The following is an 18,940-nucleotide window of genomic DNA, read 5'->3' as shown; positions in this document are numbered from 1 at the left end:
CTAATCCCTCTTTCTCTCCCCCTACTAATCCCTCTCTCTCTCCCCCCACTAATCCCTCTCCCTCTCCCCCCACTAATCCCTCTCTCTCTCCCTCCCTCCCTCTCCCCCTACTAATCCCTCTACCTCCCTCTCCCCCACTAATCTCTCTTTCTCTCCCTCCCTCTCCCCCTATTAATCCCTCTTTCTCTCCCTCCCTCCCTCCCTCCCTCCCTCTCCCCCTACTAATCCCTCTTTCTCTACCTCCCTCTCCCCCTACTAATCCCTCTTTCTCTCCCTCCCTCTCCCCCTACTAATCCCCTTTCTCTCCCCCTACTAATCCCTCTTTCTCTCCCCCCACTAATCCCTCTTTCTCTACCCCCACTAATCCCTCTACCTCCCTCTCCCCCTACTAATCCCTCTTTCTCTCCCCCTACTAATCCCTTTCTCTACCTCCCTCTCCCCCTACTAATCCCTCTTTCTCTCCCCCTACTAATCCCTCTTTCTCTACCCCCACTAATCCCTCTCTCTCCCCCTACTAATCCCTCTTTCTCTCCCCCCACTAATCCCTCTTTCTCTACCCCCACTAATCCCTCTACCTCCCTCTCCCCCTACTAATCCCTCTTTCTCTCCCCCTACTAATCCCTCTTTCTCTACCTCCCTCTCCCCCACTAATCTCCCTCTCACCCTCCCTCTACTAATCCCTCTTTCTCTCCCCCTACTAATCCCTCTCTCCCTCCCTCCCTTCCCCCTACTAATCCCTCTCTCTACCTCCCTCTCCCCCTACTAATCCCTCTTTCTCTCCCCCTACTAATCCCTCTCTCCCTCCCTCCCTTCCCCCTACTAATCCCTCTCTCTACCTCCCTCTCCCTCTACTAATCCCTCTTTCTCTCCCCCTACTAATCCCCTTTCTCTCCCCCTACTAATTCCTCTTTCTCTCCTCCCACTAATCCCTCTTTCTCTACCCCCACTAATCCCTCTACCTCCCTCTCCCCCTACTAATCCCTCTTTCTCTCCCCCTACTAATCCCTTTCTCTACCTCCCTCTCCCCCTACTAATCCCTCTTTCTCTCCCCCTACTAATCCCTCTTTCTCTACCCCTACTAATCCCTCTTTCTCTCCCCCTACTAATCCCTTTCTCTACCTCCCTCTCCCCCTACTAATCCCTCTCTCTCTCACCTACTAATCCCTCTTTCTCTACCTCCCTCTCCCCCCACTAATCCCTCTCTCTCCCCCCACTAATCCCTCTTTCTCTCCCCCCACTAATCCCTCTTTCTCTACCCCCACTAATCCCTCTTTCTCTACCCCCACTAATCCCCCTTTCTCTACCCCCACTAATCCCCCTTTCTCTACCCCCACTAATCCCTCTTTCTCTACCCCCACTAATCCCTCTCTCTCCCCCACTAATCCCTCTTTCTCTACCTCCACTAATCCCTCTTTCTCTACCCCCACTAATCCCTCTCTCTCCCCCACTAATCCCTCTTTCTCTACCTCCACTAATCCCTCTCTCTACCTCCCTCTCCCCCCACTAATCCCTCTCTCTACTGTCTCTGTCCTCTCTCCCTCCCTCCCTACTGTCCTCCCTCCCTCCCTACTGTCCTCCCTCCCTCCCTCCCTCCCGTCCTCCCTCCCGTCCTCCTCCCGTCCTCCCTCCCTCCCTCCCTCCCGTCCTCCCTCCCTACTGTCCTCTCTCCCTACCGTCCTCTCTCCCTACCGTCCTCCCTCCCTCCCTCCCTCCCGTCCTCCCTCCCTACTGTCCTCTCTCCCTACCGTCCTCCCTCCCTCCCTCCCTCCCTCCTACCGTCCTCCCTCCCTACTGTCCTCCCTCCCTCGCGTCCTCCCTCCCTCCCTCGCGTCCTCCCTCCCTCCCTCCCTCCCTCTTGCCCACAGAGCTGTCACACAGATGATCAAGAGCCAAGTAACGACAGAGCGAGAAGGTTTAAACACTGACTGGCACAGAAAAGGCTCTTTGAAATGCTGAGTCACTCTCCCCATCTAGTCTGTTCCGTTAGCTAGTCTGGGACCATTTGACAGCACAGACAGACGTGTCTGCTTAGGAGAGAGTGGTCTCGCTAATTAAGGGGGTGGTGCTGTGTCGTACATGATGAGGCAGCAGTTTGATCATAAATCCTCCTGCTCTGCGTTGAGACTGGGGGGGGCCGTGTGTGTGTGTGTCGTACTTGTATTTGAGGTTGATGTCGGACACTCTCCAGGCGTTCTGCATGTCAAAGCCCATCCTCTTAACCTCCATCTGCAGCCTCTGACGAACATGGTCACCTACACACACAGAGAGAGAGAGAGAGAGGACATGGTCACCTAGACACACACAGCGAGAGAGAGAGAGAGAGAGAGAGAGAGAGAGAGAGAGAGAGAGAGAGAGAGAGAGAGAGAGAGAGAGAGAGAGAGAGAGAGAGAGAGAGAGGACACATGGTCACCTAGACACACACACACACACACAGAGAGAGAGAGAGAGGACATGGTCACCTAGACACACACACAGAGAGAGACAGACAGAGAGAGAGAGAGAGAGAGAGAGAGAGTGTGTGAGTGAGAGAGAGAGAGAGGACATGGTCACCTGTCTGAGAGAAAGGGATGATTTGATATGAACACAATGGGGACAACGAGGGAACCAGAACCCTCAGTTCATTCCTAGCCACCGTGCTTCTACACCTACATCGCTTGCTGTTCGGGGTTTTAGGCTGGGTTTCTGTACAGCACTTTGAGATATCAGCTGATGTAAGAAGGGCTATATAAATACATTTGATTTGATTAATTCTTCAGCACAAAAATCAGTATATTCTCTGTGCTTACTGTGTGTATCCGCGTGCACACACACACACGCACTGTTAATATCCGTCTGTCTGTTGGGAGTAAAGTGATTATAAACAATTCAGTTCTCTGAGCCGTAAACTCAAAAACATTTTCTGTGTGTGTGTCTGTGTGTCTGTGTGTGTGTGTGTGTGTGTGTGTGTGTGTGTGTGTGTGTACGCTCGGGCGACTCTGACCTGGTCTACAGAGGTGTAGGTGCTGGTCCTCGTCATCAGTGTTGCTCCCCAGACACCAGGCGTGGTAGGCCAGGGCGAATAGATCCTCCAGCCTGCCAGGATGGGCTATGGCCCGGTTCAGACGTTTCAGCCACTCCTGGCACTGCTTGAACGTGGAGAAGTGGCATCTGAGGAGATAACGGAACAAAAAACACATCAGGACAGGAAGTCAGAGGATCGCCAGGACCTTTAAAACCATTATCACAGTTTCACCATATTATCGACCATCACGTGGACAGGAAGAAAGAAGTCTCCAGGAAAAAGAAAGCCAGAAGGAGTTTGTTTCATGATTAACAACTCATGGTGTGATTGTGTTAACGTACAGGAAGTCCTTTTTCCTTTTGTTCTCCCGATCTGAAATACCTCACCATCAAAATGACGACCGCATTACCTCCCGAGAGAATTTTCTTCAGTCATCATCACCGCCGTGTATATCTCCCCCCCCCACTCCCACAAGTAACTACACTGGACTATGTGCAAACTGGGAACTGCATATCCTGGGGCAGCATTTATTGTAGCTGGGGGGGACTTTAATAAAGGATATGTGAGGAAAATGCTACCGTAATTCTTTCAACACATCTACTGTGCTACACGCGCAACACTGACCCTGCTACTCTCCATCCACAAGGCCCTTTGACAAATCAGATCACACCTCCATTCTGCTCCTCCCCACCTATAGGCAGAAACTTAAAAACAGGAAGCTCCAGTGGTAAGGACTGTTCAACGTTGGTCTGACCAATCGGAAAATGTTCCGGGTAGCCTGTGAGAATAGTATTGGACGTATACACAGACTCGGTGACTGGGTTCATCAGGAACTGGATAAAGGATATTGTTCCCACTTCAACTTATCCAAACCAAAAACCCTGGATAGATGGGAGCGTTCGCTGCCAAAGCTGAAAGCGCGAACCACCGCATTTAACCATGACAAAATGTGACTGGGAACACGGACGTGTAGAAACAGACCAGCTATGACATCCATAAGAGTGTCGTTACGACCGCCATAACAGTGTGGTTACGACCTCCATAACAGTGTGGTTACGACCTCCATAACAGTGTGGTTACGACCTCCATAAGAGTGTGGTTACGACCTCCATAAGAATGAGGTTACAACCTCCATAACAGTGTGGTTACAACCTCCATAACAGTGTGGTTACGACCTCCATAACAGTGTGGTTACTACCTCCATAACAGTGTGGTTACTACCTCCATAACAGTGTGGTTACGACCTCCATAACAGTGTGGTTACGACCTCCATAACAGTGTGGTTACTACCTACATAACAGTGTGGTTACTACCTCCATAACAGTGTGGTTACGACCTCCATAACAGTGTGGTTACGACCTCCATAACAGTGTGGTTACGACCTCCATAAGAGTGTGGTTACGACCTCCATAAGAGTGTGGTTACGACCTCCATAAGAATGAGGTTACAACCTCCATAACAGTGTGGTTACAACCTCCATAACAGTGTGGTTACGACCTCCATAACAGTGTGGTTACTACCTCCATAACAGTGTGGTTACTACCTCCATAACAGTGTGGTTACGACCTCCATAACAGTGTGGTTACGACCTCCATAACAGTGTGGTTACTACCTACATAACAGTGTGGTTACTACCTCCATAACAGTGTGGTTACTACCTCCATAACAGTGTGGTTACGACCTCCATAACAGTGTGGTTACGACCTCCATAAGAGTGTAGTTACGACCTCCATAAGAGTGTAGTTACGACCTCCATAAGAATGAGGTTATGACCTCCATAAGAGTGTAGTTATTACCTCCATAAGGCAATCATAGAGGCAAAAAAAACGACAGCACAGAGACAAAGTGGAGTCACAATTCAACGGTTCAGACATGAGACTTGTGGCAGGAATTCCAGACAATCACGGATTATTAAAAACAAAATAAACGGACATCGATGCCTTGCTTCCGGATGAGCTCAACAGATTCTTCGCCCGCTCGTCGAGGAAAACAAAAATCATTAAAATGACTACCTCCCAGTAGCAGTCACTTCATGAAGTGTTTTGAGAGACTAGTTTAAGTAGGGCTGTGCGATATGGGCTTAAAATCCTACGACTTTTTTCAAGATTTATGGCCGATTCACAAAATACAATACCAGTCAAAAGTTTGGACACACCTACTCATTCAAGGGTTGTTTCTTTAACATTGTAGAATAATAGTGAAGACATCACAACTATGAATTTTTTTTTTTTTAAAATCACATATGGAATCATGTAGTAACCAAAAAAAGTGTTAAATCAAAATAGATTTCAGATTCTTCAAAGTAGCCACCCTTTGCCTTGATGAAAGCTTTGTACACTCTTGGCAGCTGCTTTTTTTTGCAATAATCACTGATCTGGCTTCAAGTCCGTCTATGAAAAGGCCCTGTTTGTTACAAATGTAACCAGAACCATAATACACATTCCCTAACAACTTCCTGTAGCCGGCATTAAAGAAAATGAACACAAGTCTAATAAAAACAAGCCCATGTGCTATCTTTATATTTCAAGTTCAGCCAACTATTTATCTATTTTCTAGCTAACAAGGTAGAGCAGTTGAATTGTTAGGAACGGACCCTTCAGTCCGTCTCCAACTGTTTGAACAGCATGCTAGTCTGTCAACTTTGTTCAGGATGTTGAAATCCAGTGGGTCTACCTTATTTCTCAGAATGAGAACGAGTAGCCAATTCTTTAAACAAAATGGCATCTTTTTTTCTTTTTTTTATGCTTATTGCACATTTATAAAACTGACTAGACAGCTGGTATAACAGTCTTTGGCAGAAATGGTGCTATAATGGTACTCTAAATGCCGCACGCGACATACTAAGCATTTATTTTCCAGAACCAAATGGGCATTGATACTCCTGTTTAAGTAGTGTTCCAGAACAATATTGTCTGAATAAAAGCCATTATTTTACTACTGCAGTTAATAACAAATACTGTGTATTTTTAAGCTACTTTGAGTAGTTGTGACATTAAAAAAAAAGGATTCACTTCTCCTCTGTTACAGGAAACAAATGACTCAATGTGTTTCGGTGTTAATGTGACCAATTCTGTTGGACCAAACCTCAAATGCAAATAGTGAGTTGAAACCACTTGTCAGAGAGGAAGGCGTGATCCCCATTTGCAAACACAGTATACATATTTTTCTATTGGGTTATTGACTGTACGTTTGTTTATTCCATGTGTAACTCTGTGTTGTTTTTGTCGCACTGCTTTTGCTTTATCTTGGCCAGGTCACAGTTAACGAGAACTTGTTCTCAACTGGCCTACCTGGTTAAATAAAGGTGAAATAAATAAATAAATAAAAATCTCTCATCTTTGTTGGTGTGAGTGGCAAGGGGAGGGGGCTTGGTGTGAGTGGCAGGGGGAGGGGCTTGGTGTGAGTGGCAAGGGGAGGGGCTTGGTGTGAGTGGCAGGGGGAGGGGCTTGGTGTGAGTGGCAGGGGGAGGGGGCTTGGTGTGAGTGGCAAGGGGAGGGGGCTTGGTGTGAGTGGCAGGGGGAGGGGCTTGGTGTGAGTGGCAGGGGGAGGGGAGGGGCGTGGTATATGTGTAAGCAGAGAGGAAGAGGCGAAGAGAAAGGTTTTACTCTGGCCAAAATAAGCCCAATGCGTTTCTATGAGCTTATTTTGGATCTAAGCTTGGTCACCTGCCTTCCCACCTTTGGGACCACGACTCTCATTGTTAGGACGAAGACATGAACATCTCGTCATTATATACAGATCTCCGGTGTAAATGTGAAGTTGCACACAGCACAGAAGGAGCGAAAGAGACGAGACCAAAAATACAACATGAGAACAAGTGGACATAAATGTTCATAAAAACAAAAATAAACTTGATTCTTGCGATACAGACATTTGAAATATCGTGCAAAAACATGAAATCGGAATGAATTCGATATATCACCCAGCGCTAAGTTAAAGACCATTACCTTCACCTTAGAACCACTACAATTCGCATATCGCCCCAACAGATCCACAGACGACACCATTGCACTGCACACTGCCCTATCCCACCTGGGCAAGAGAAATACCTACGTAAGAATACTGTTAATATCGACTACAGCTCAGCCTTCAACACCATAGCGATGAGTTTGGAGGACACCAAGCTCAGGGTTCTGGGTCCGAATCGCGCCCTGTGCAACTGGGTCCTAGGACTTCCTGACGGGCCGACCCCAAGTGGTGAAGGTAGGCAACAACACTTCCGTCACGCTGATCCTCAACAGGGATGCGTAGCCCTCTCCTGTACTCCCTGTTCACCCATGACAGGATTATGAACAACGATGACAGCCTGCAGGGAGGTAGTTTGGGCTCTGGCGGAGTGGTGCCAGGAAAATAACCTCTCCCTCAATGTCAACAAAACGAACGAGCTGATTGTGGACTACAGGAGACCGCAGCGAGAGCACGCCTCATCCACTTTGACGGGGCCACAGTGGAGGGGCTCAAAAGCTTCAAGTTCCTCGGTGTCCCCCCACAGACAACCTGAAATGATCCCGTCACACAGACAGCGTGGTGAAGGCAGCGCAACAGCGCCTCTTCAACCCCAGGAGGCTATAGAAGTTCTTAAAGTCACATTTCTTCAGATGCACCATTGAGAACATCCTGTCAGGCTGTAACACCGCCTGGTATGGCAATTGCACCATTCACAACAACAGGGCTCTCTGTGGTCAGCCCAGTGAGTCACTGAGGACACACTGCCTGCCCTCCAGGACATCTACACCACCCGGTGTCACAGGAAGGCCAAGAAGATCATCAAGGACCTCAGCCACCCGAGCCACGGCCTGTTCACGCCGCTACCATCCAGAAGGCGGAGACAGTACAGGTGCATCAAAGCTGGGACCAAGAGACTGAGAAACAGTTTCTATCTCCAGACCATCAGACTGTTAAACAGTCACTAGCCGGCCTCCACCCAGTACCCTGCCCTGAACCTTAGACACTGATCTAGCTGTCCACCACCCGGTACTCTACCTTGAACTTTAGAGACTGTTCTAGCTGGCTATCACCCGGTACTCTACCCTGAACTTTAGAGGCTGTTCTAGCTGTCCACCACCCGGTACTCTACCCTGAACTTTAGAGACTGTTCTAGCTGGCTACCACCCGGTACTCTACCCTGAACTTTAGAGACTGTTCTAGCTGTCCACCACCCGGTACTCTACCCTGAACTTTAGAGACTGTTCTAGCTGGCTATCACCCGGTACTCTACCCTGAACTTTAGAGACTGATCTAGCTGTCCACCACCCGGTACTCTACCCTGAACTTTAGAGACTGTTCTAGCTGGCTACCACCCGGTACTCTACCCTGAACTTTAGAGACTGTTCTAGCTGGCTATCACCCGGTACTCTACCCTGAACTTTAGAGACTGATCTAGCTGTCCACCACCCGGTACTGTACCCTGAACTTTAGAGACTGTTCTAGCTGGCTATCACCCGGTACTCTACCCTGAACTTTAGAGACTGATCTAGCTGTCCACCACCCGGTACTCTACCCTGAACTTTAGAGACTGTTCTAGCTGTCCACCACCCGGTACTCTACCCTGAACTTTAGAGACTGTTCTAGCTGTCCACCACCCGGTACTCTACCCTGAACTTTAGAGACTGTTCTAGCTGGCTATCACCCGGTACTCTACCCTGAACTTTAGAGACTGTTCTAGCTGTCCACCACCCGGTACTCTACCCTGAACTTTAGAGACTGTTCTAGCTGTCCACCACCCGGTACTGTACCCTGAACTTTAGAGACTGTTCTAGCTGTCCACCACCCGGTACTCTACGCTGAACTTTAGAGACTGTTCTAGCTGTCCACCACCCGGTACTCTACCCTGAACTTTAGAGACTGTTCTAGCTGTCCACCACCCGGTACTCTACGCTGAACTTTAGAGACTGTTCTAGCTGTCCACCACCCGGTACTCTACCCTGAACTTTAGAGACTGATCTAGCTGTCCACCACCCGGTACTGTACCCTGAACTTTAGAGACTGTTCTAGCTGGCTATCACCCGGTACTCTACCCTGAACTTTAGAGACTGATCTAGCTGTCCACCACCCGGTACTCTACCCTGAACTTTAGAGACTGTTCTAGCTGTCCACCACCCGGTACTCTACCCTGAACTTTAGAGACTGTTCTAGCTGTCCACCACCCGGTACTCTACCCTGAACTTTAGAGACTGTTCTAGCTGGCTATCACCCGGTACTCTACCCTGAACTTTAGAGACTGTTCTAGCTGTCCACCACCCGGTACTCTACCCTGAACTTTAGAGACTGTTCTAGCTGTCCACCACCCGGTACTCTACCCTGAACTTTAGAGACTGTTCTAGCTGTCCACCACCCGGTACTCTACCCTGAACTTTAGAGACTGTTCTAGCTGGCTATCACCCGGTACTCTACCCTGAACTTTAGAGACTGTTCTAGCTGTCCACCACCCGGTACTCTACCCTGAACTTTAGAGACTGTTCTAGCTGTCCACCACCCGGTACTGTACCCTGAACTTTAGAGACTGTTCTAGCTGTCCACCACCCGGTACTCTACGCTGAACTTTAGAGACTGTTCTAGCTGTCCACCACCCGGTACTCTACCCTGAACTTTAGAGACTGTTCTAGCTGTCCACCACCCGGTACTCTACGCTGAACTTTAGAGACTGTTCTAGCTGTCCACCACCCGGTACTCTACCCTGAACTTTAGAGACTGATCTAGCTGTCCACCACCCGGTACTGTACCCTGAACTTTAGAGACTGTTCTAGCTGGCTATCACCCGGTACTCTACCCTGAACTTTAGAGACTGATCTAGCTGTCCACCACCCGGTACTCTACCCTGAACTTTAGAGACTGTTCTAGCTGTCCACCACCCGGTACTCTACCCTGAACTTTAGAGACTGTTCTAGCTGTCCACCACCCGGTACTCTACCCTGAACTTTAGAGACTGTTCTAGCTGGCTATCACCCGGTACTCTACCCTGAACTTTAGAGACTGTTCTAGCTGTCCACCACCCGGTACTCTACCCTGAACTTTAGAGACTGTTCTAGCTGTCCACCACCCGGTACTGTACCCTGAACTTTAGAGACTGTTCTAGCTGTCCACCACCCGGTACTCTACGCTGAACTTTAGAGACTGTTCTAGCTGTCCACCACCCGGTACTCTACGCTGAACCTTAGAGACAACGGTCCTATGTACATAGTCATTGAAGACCGGTCACTTTAATAATGTTTACATACTGTTTCACCCACTTTATATGGTGTACACTGTATTCTAGTCATGTTTCATCCTATATAACTTATTATTCGTTTTTTGGGCAACATGTGTGTATTGTTTATTTGTATTATTGCTCTGTTGGAGCTAGAAACACCAGCATTACTGCTCTGTTGGAGCTAGAAACACCAGCATTACTGCCATGTTGGAGCTAGAAACACCAGCATTACTGCCCTGTTGGAGCTAGAAACACCAGCATTACTGCTCTGTTGGAGATAGAAACACCAGCATTACTGCCATGTTGGAGCTAGAAACACAAACATTACTGCTCTGTTGGAGCTAGAAACACCAGCATTACTGCTCTGTTGGAGCTAGAAACACCAGCATTACTGCTCTGTTGGAGCTAGAAACACCAACATTACTGCCCCGTTGGAGCTAGAAACACCAGCATTACTGCCATGTTGGAGCTAGAAACACCAGCATTACTGCCCCGTTGGAGCTAGAAACACCAGCATTACTGCACTGTTGGAGCTAGAAACACAAACATTACTGCTCTGTTGGAGCTAGAAACACCAGCATTACTGCCCTGTTGGAGCTAGAAACACCAGCATTACTGCACTGTTGGAGCTAGAAACACCAGCATTACTGCCATGTTGGAGCTAGAAACACCAGCATTACTGCCCCGTTGGAGCTAGAAACACCAGCATTACTGCTCTGTTGGAGCTAGAAACACCAGCATTACTGCCCCGTTGGAGCTAGAAACACCAGCATTACTGCTCTGTTGGAGCTAGAAACACCAGCATTACTGCTCTGTTGGAGCTAGAAACACCAGCATTACTGCTCTGTTGGAGCTAGAAACACCAGCATTACTGCTCTGTTGGAGCTAGAAACACCAGCATTACTGCCCCGTTGGAGCTAGAAACACCAGCATTACTGCCATGTTGGAGCTAGAAACACCAGCACTACTGCTCTGTTGGAGCTAGAAACACCAGCATTACTGCCCTGTTGGAGCTAGAAACACCAGCATTACTGCTCTGTTGGAGCTAGAAACACCAGCATTACTGCCCTGTTGGAGCTAGAAACACCAGCATTACTGCCCCGTTGGAGCTAGAAACACCAGCATTACTGCCCTGTTGGAGCTAGAAACACCAGCATTACTGCCCTGTTGGAGCTAGAAACACCAACATTACTGCTCTGTTGGAGCTAGAAACACCAGCATTACTGCCCTGTTGGAGCTAGAAACACCAGCATTACTGCCCTGTTGGAGCTAGAAACACCAGCATTACTGCCCCGTTGGAGCTAGAAACACCAGCATTACTGCCCTGTTGGAGCTAGAAACACCAGCATTACTGCCCTGTTGGAGCTAGAAACACCAACATTACTGCTCTGTTGGAGCTAGAAACACCAGCATTACTGCCCTGTTGGAGCTAGAAACACCAGCATTACTGCCCTGTTGGAGCTAGAAACACCAACATTACTGCTCTGTTGGAGCTAGAAACACCAGCATTACTGCTCTGTTGGAGCTAGAAACACCAGCATTACTGCCCTGTTGGAGCTAGAAACACCAGCATTACTGCCCTGTTGGAGCTAGAAACACCAGCATTACTGCCCTGTTGGAGTTAGAAACACCAGCATTACTGCCCCGTTGGAGCTAGAAACACCAGCATTACTGCCCCGTTGGAGCTAGAAACACCAACATTACTGCCCTGTTGGAGCTAGAAACACCAGCATTACTGCCCTGTTGGAGCTAGAAACACCAGCATTACTGCCCTGTTGGAGCTAGAAACACCAGCATTACTGCCCTGTTGGAGCTAGAAACACCAGCATTACTGCCCCGTTGGAGCTAGAAACACCAGCATTACTGCCCCGTTGGAGCTAGAAACACCAACATTACTGCACTGTTGGAGCTAGAAACACCAACATTACTGCCCCGTTGGAGCTAGAAACACCAGCATTACTGCTCTGTTGGAGCTAGAAACACCAGCATTACTGCTCTGTTGGAGCTAGAAACACCAGCATTACTGCCCTGTTGGAGCTAGAAACACCAGCATTACTGCCATGTTGGAGCTAGAAACACCAGCATTACTGCTCTGTTGGAGCTAGAAACACCAACATTACTGCCCTGTTGGAGCTAGAAACACCAGCATTACTGCCCTGTTGGAGCTAGAAACACCAGCACTACTGCCCTGTTGGAGCTAGAAACACCAGCATTACTGCCCTGTTGGAGCTAGAAACACCAGCATTACTGCCCTGTTGGAGCTAGAAACACCAGCATTACTGCCCTGTTGGAGATAGAAACACCAGCATTACTACACTGTTGGAGCTAGAAACACCAGCACTACTGCTCTGTTGGAGCTAGAAACACCAGCACTACTGCTCTGTTGGAGCTAGAAACACCAGCATTACTGCTCTGTTGGAGCTAGAAACACCAGCATTACTGCCCTGTTGGAGCTAGAAACACCAGCATTACTGCTCTGTTGGAGCTAGAAACACCAGCATTACTGCTCTGTTGGAGCTAGAAACACCAGCATTATTGCTCTGTTGGAGCTAGAAACACCAGCATTACTGCCCTGTTGGAGCTAGAAACACCAGCATTACTGCCCTGTTGGAGCTAGAAACACCAGCATTACTACACTGTTGGAGCTAGAAACACCAGCATTACTGCCCTGTTGGAGCTAGAAACACCAGCATTACTGCCCTGTTGGAGCTAGAAACACCAGCATTACTGCCCTGTTGGAGCTAGAAACACCAGCATTACTGCTCTGTTGGAGCTAGAAACACCAGCATTACTGCTCTGTTGGAGCTAGAAACACCAGCATTACTGCCCTGTTGGAGCTAGAAACACCAGCATTACTACACTGTTGGAGCTAGAAACACCAGCATTACTGCCCTGTTGGAGCTAGAAACACCAGCATTACTGCCCTGTTGGAGCTAGAAACACCAGCATTACTGCTCTGTTGGAGCTAGAAACACCAGCATTACTGCTCTGTTGGAGCTAGAAACACCAGCATTACTGCCATGTTGGAGCTAGAAACACCAGCATTACTGCCCTGTTGGAGCTAGAAACACCAGCATTACTGCCCTGTTGGAGCTAGAAACACCAGCATTACTGCACTGTTGGAGCTAGAAACACCAGCATTACTGCACTGTTGGAGCTAGAAACACCAGCATTACTGCTCTGTTGGAGCTAGAAACACCAGCATTACTGCTCTGTTGGAGCTAGAAACACCAGCATTACTGCTCTGTTGGAGCTAGAAACACCAGCATTACTGCCCTGTTGGAGCTAGAAACACCAGCATTACTGCTCTGTTGGAGCTAGAAACACCAGCATTACTGCCCTGTTGGAGCTAGAAACACCAGCATTACTGCTCTGTTGGAGCTAGAAACACCAGCATTACTGCTCTGTTGGAGCTAGAAACACCAGCATTACTGCTCTGTTGGAGCTAGAAACACCAGCATTACTGCTCTGTTGGAGCTAGAAACACCAGCATTACTGCTCTGTTGGAGCTAGAAACACCAGCATTACTGCACTGTTGGAGCTAGAAACACCAGCATTACTGCCCTGTTGGAGCTAGAAACACCAGCATTACTGCCCTGTTGGAGCTAGAAACACCAGCATTACTGCTCTGTTGGAGCTAGAAACACCAGCATTACTGCTCTGTTGGAGCTAGAAACACCAGCATTACTGCTCTGTTGGAGCTAGAAACACCAGCATTACTGCCCTGTTGGAGCTAGAAACACCAGCATTACTACACTGTTGGAGCTAGAAACACCAGCATTACTGCCCTGTTGGAGCTAGAAACACCAGCATTACTGCCCTGTTGGAGCTAGAAACACCAGCATTACTGCTCTGTTGGAGCTAGAAACACCAGCATTACTGCTCTGTTGGAGCTAGAAACACCAGCATTACTGCCATGTTGGAGCTAGAAACACCAGCATTACTGCCCTGTTGGAGCTAGAAACACCAGCATTACTGCACTGTTGGAGCTAGAAACACCAGCATTACTGCACTGTTGGAGCTAGAAACACCAGCATTACTGCTCTGTTGGAGCTAGAAACACCAGCATTACTGCTCTGTTGGAGCTAGAAACACCAGCATTACTGCTCTGTTGGAGCTAGAAACACCAGCATTACTACACTGTTGGAGCTAGAAACACCAGCATTACTGCTCTGTTGGAGCTAGAAACACCAGCATTACTGCCATGTTGGAGCTAGAAACACCAGCATTACTGCCCTGTTGGAGCTAGAAACACCAGCATTACTGCTCTGTTGGAGCTAGAAACACCAGCATTACTGCTCTGTTGGAGCTAGAAACACCAGCATTACTGCTCTGTTGGAGCTAGAAACACCAGCATTACTGCCCTGTTGGAGCTAGAAACACCAGCATATTGAAGAGGGTTCTTCAATGTGGTGAGTATTCTATAGTTCTATAGTTCTATATTCTATATTCTAGTGAGTGTTCATGGGGTACAGAACAGTGTTTCCAAGGGCCCTTCCACATGACACCTGCTCCTCAGGTAGGATACAAGGCAATCAAAGACATGGGAACACTGTGTGTGTGTGTGTGTGTGTGTGTGTGTGTGTGTGTGTGTGTGTGTGTGTGTGTGTGTGTGTGTGTGTGTGTGTGTGTGTGAGAGACAGAGATAAAGCCATCACAATCAAAGACATGGGAACACTGTGTGTGTCTCTCTAAGGCAGGGCTTTATGAGAGAGAAGTGGGCTCTTAGTTCAGTTGAAAACTCAAGTCTTTTGAGCCAAACCAGTTCTTAAGCAAACGTCATCACATCTGTTCTCCAACTCCGAGCAATAACAAAGAAGCCGTTCTCTCAACAGTTCTCACCAGTAGAAATATTGTGGAAAATCCACACACACAAAAAGACTATTGCCAAGTCTCCTTGTTTAGAACTGAGCCTATAAACGCAGTTAAATATAAAAAAATGTTGTGTTTTTAAAATGTCAAATCAAACATAATCAAAATGAATACTATTATGAAAACAAATCTTATTTTTTAAATCACAAAAAATAATCATGATTGATTGTATACAAGGTATCCATGTATCTGTTGGTCCTGACCATAGTCGACGGTGGTCACTGGCCAGTGTAGTTAGATAGTCTCTCTCTTTTTACCTGACAACTTTAGAGTCCTTGCAGATGATATGCAGTTGAAACATGTCTCTGCTCTCCACACTCTCTATCAGCATCAGAGGCACCTGTAGGGGGAGCCAGAGAGACACCGCGTTACACAGGACAGACAACACTTCTTCTACAACGGCAATGGGCTAGTTTAGCTACCCTATTGTAGAGTGGGCTGCAAGCCCGAGGAGGTAGCCAGACACAGCAGAGGTAGCACTTCAGTGGGGATTGGAAGATGACATTGGTGGTAGACTTACTCTCCTCCCCATTGGTTATGTAAATTCAGTCAAGCCTCTGTTAGGTATAGGCCTAAACACAGCGCCCCCCCCCCCCCCCCCACCCCCCCCCCCCCCCCCGCAAACAACGTCTCCATAGCAACACCAATATCTAGCCTTTTAAAAAACAGCAGCGTCACTTAACCTTCCTTATAAAATCATCACATTGCAGGTTATTACCATTGTCAAATCCCTTTCCATAAACTAGAAAGTTTATATGTCAAGGTATTTACACTTTTCATAGTTGCCATACAGTAAAATTGCCACGCAGTTAATCTCATTCATATAAACCATTTTAGGTCAAGCCCCGGAGTCTGTAGAACTGCAGTCTATTCTAGAGTGTTCCCTCGGTCATTCTGTCATGCTGAGCCTGTCGTGTCCCGTACCACAGCTCTGTTATTGGTCCACGTGGTCAGAGGTGTTAATGACGTCACTCCAACCTCAACAGTTATACAATTACCCAATGAGGCTTGACTTCTGATTGGGGCTGACCAATCACCATCCACGGCTGGTTGGGGGCGGGAGGTGGGGGGGGGTTAGATTGCTTCCAATTGAAAAGTTAAACGGCATTTTATTCTAGGGTGCACATTAATCCAGCAGCAGTCAGTCTGAACCGAACAGAGAATTAATGACAGAAGCAGACTAGTCTAGACTGTGAGGGAGGAGGAGGAGGAGGGAGGAGGAGAAGGAAGCCGAGGGTGGCCATTGACACAATGTACTCACAGAAATGTGATTGTCCACACCTGGATAGGTCTACAACACAGTAACAGGCACCAGGAACAGAGAGGGAGAAGAAACAGACCGAGCGAGGGAAGCAGAGAGAGAGCAGAGAGGGGGAGCAGAGAGGGGGAGCAGAGAGAGAGCAGAGAGGGGGAGCAGAGAGAGAAAGAGGGGGAGCAGAGAGGGGGAGCAGAGAGGGGGAGCAGAGAGGGGGAGCAGAGAGAGAGCAGAGAGGGGGAGCAGAGAGAGAGCAGAGAGGGAGAGCAGAGAGGGAGAGCAGAGAGGGAGAGCAGAGAGAGAGCAGAGAGAGAGCAGAGAGGGAGCAGCAGAGAGAGCAGAGAGAGAGCAGAGAGGGAGAGCAGAGAGAGCAGAGAGGGGGAGCAGAGAGAGAGCAGAGAGGGGGAGCAGAGAGAGAGCAGAGAGGGGGAGCAGAGAGGGACAGCAGAGAGGGAGAGCAGAGAGAGAGCAGAGAGGGAGAGCAGAGAGAGAGCAGAGAGGGGGAGCAGAGAGAGAGCAGAGAGGGGGAGCAGAGAGAGAGCAGAGAGGGGGAGCAGAGAGAGCAGAGAGGGGGAGCAGAGAGAGAGCAGAGAGGGAGAGCAGAGAGAGAGCAGAGAGGGGGAGCAGAGAGAGAAAGAGGGGGAGCAGAGAGAGAAAGAGGGGGAGCAGAGAGAGAAAGAGGGAGAGCAGAGAGAGAGCAGAGAGGGAGAGCAGAGAGAGAGCAGAGAGGGAGAGCAGAGAGAGAGAAAGAGGGGGAGCAGAGAGAGAAAGAGGGGGAGCAGAGAGAGAAAGAGGGGAGCAGAGAGAGAAAGAGGGGGAGCAGAGAGAGAAAGAGGGGGAGCAGAGAGAGAAAGAGGGGGAGCAGAGAGAGCAGAGAGGGGGAGCAGAGAGAGAAAGAGGGGGAGCAGAGAGAGCAGAGAGGGGGAGCAGAGAGAGAAAGAGGGTGAGCAGAGAGAGAAAGAGGGCAGAGGAAGAGTGCAGAGAGAGAAAGAGGGGGAGCAGAGAGAGAGCAGAGAGAGAAAGAGGGGGAGCAGAGAGAGAAAGAGGGGGAGCAGAGAGAGAGCAGAGAGGGAGCAGAGAGGGAGCAGAGAGAGAAAGAGGGGGAGCAGAGAGAGAAAGAGGGGGAGCAGAGAGAGAGCAGAGAGGGAGCAGGAGAGGGAGCAGAGAGAGAAAGAGGGGGAGCAGAGAGAGAAAGAGGGGGAGCAGAGAGAGAGCGGTGTCAAGACGGGAGGAAATGGAAAAATGATTAAACTAAAGAAATAAAACAGAAGGAAGTGGAGGTTAAATGGAACATCAAAAGACAGTGAGCTAAAGATGGAAGATAATAAACTGAAGCAGAGAACAAAATCACAAGGTAGAACGAGTGGAACTTCAGCTGACCACAACCAAGAGAAGGAGAGAAGAGAAGGAGAGAAGAGAAGGAGAGAAGAGAAGGAGAGAAGAGAAGAGAAGGAGAGAAGAGAAGGAGAGAAGAGAAGGAGAGAAGAGAAGGGAAATAAACTCAATGGGCTCAAAGGGTGAGAACAGAGCGTTTAGGAGGGCGGTATGGCTTAGGGGGGAGAGCTGGTTGGCTAACGGTTACTAACGGTTACTACAGTTTATCTGTGCCTCTGACTGACTAGGTTCAGTGCAGGACCCTGCTGGCACTGCCAAACGCCAATCCTTCACGTCTCTTCTTTGAAATGTTGCTTAATCCTTGCTATGGACAGACCCCTTGAGAGAAAACATTGGTAGAATGCCAATCCTACTGTACGTCGTGCCACTTTTCGGAAATGTTACTTAATGTTTCCTACTAAAATGTTGCTAAACCCTACATACTACCCAGAATACTTTTGAACAAACAGGCAGTAAAAGGGAAAAAAACGGGGAATTTAACATTTTCATACGAAGGCAGCATAAACTCTGACAGTGGAGACCTATGTGAGTTCTGCTTTTAACAGAGTCCTGCTACAAGTCCTCTGTAAGCTGACTGGAGTTGAGAGGAGAGGAGAGGAGAGGAGAGGAGAGGAGAGGAGAGGAGAGGAGAGGAGAGGAGAGGAGAGGAGAGGAGAGGAGAGGAGAGGAGAGGAGAGGAGAGGAGAGGAGAGGAGAGGAGGTGGAATCTCTCTGCCAGGCCAGTGAATGAAAACAACTAGGCTGTTTGTATTACAGCATGGGCTGATGTCAGTAGGAGAGGACTGCTGGATGCCAACGTTAGAAAGTGTGTGTGTGTGAGAGAGACTATGCAAGTAAGGAAGCATTGGCCCGGCTCCCTAAAATCCCAGAGGCCACGTCAAAACAGTCCTGGCTGGTGAGATCAGAGACACTGCTCAATGCACCGCTCTCTGTGGTGTCCAGCGCACTGTCAAGCACCACCGGGTGAGGAGGGGGACCAAGCACCAGGGGGGGTGAGGAGGGGGACCAAGCACCAGGGGGGGTGAGGAGGGGAACCAGGGGGGGGTGAGGAGGGGAACCAGGGGGGTGAGGAGGAGGATCCAAGCAGCAGGGGGGTGAGGAGGAGGATCCAAGCAGCAGGGGGGTGAGGAGGGGAACCAAGCACCAGGGGGGGTGAGGAGGGGAACCAGGGGGGTGAGGAGGGGGACCAGGGGGTGAGGAGGGGGACCAGGGGGGTGAGGAGGGGACC

At 49.0% G+C, this 18,940-nt stretch overlaps 1 protein-coding gene across 6 annotated transcripts in view; it reads right to left on the bottom strand.

The window, feature by feature from the left end:
- The window catches only part of mtmr4 (myotubularin related protein 4), a 125,724-nt gene that overhangs the window by 49,965 nt on the left and 56,819 nt on the right, over window positions 1-18,940 (bottom strand). For 5 of the 6 annotated variants that reach the window (XM_045717405.2, XM_045717406.2, XM_045717404.2 and 2 more), the window contains 4 exons: window positions 16,324-16,353; window positions 15,320-15,402; window positions 2,981-3,147; window positions 2,156-2,252 (listed from right to left, as the gene is read on the bottom strand). In XM_045717405.2, the coding sequence (XP_045573361.1) occupies window positions 2,156-2,252; window positions 2,981-3,147; window positions 15,320-15,402; window positions 16,324-16,353 (377 nt within the window). The remainder of the gene's footprint in view (window positions 1-2,155; window positions 2,253-2,980; window positions 3,148-15,319; window positions 15,403-16,323; window positions 16,354-18,940) is intronic. The other variant, XM_082974775.1, reaches the window with a different exon arrangement.

Source organism: Salmo salar, chromosome 04 (assembly GCF_965601325.2).
Source record: "Salmo salar chromosome 04, fSalSal1, whole genome shotgun sequence".
Lineage (NCBI taxonomy): Eukaryota > Metazoa > Chordata > Actinopteri > Salmoniformes > Salmonidae > Salmo > Salmo salar.
Note: the sequence above shows the minus strand (reverse complement) of the source record. Positions and strands in the feature narration are given on the sequence as shown.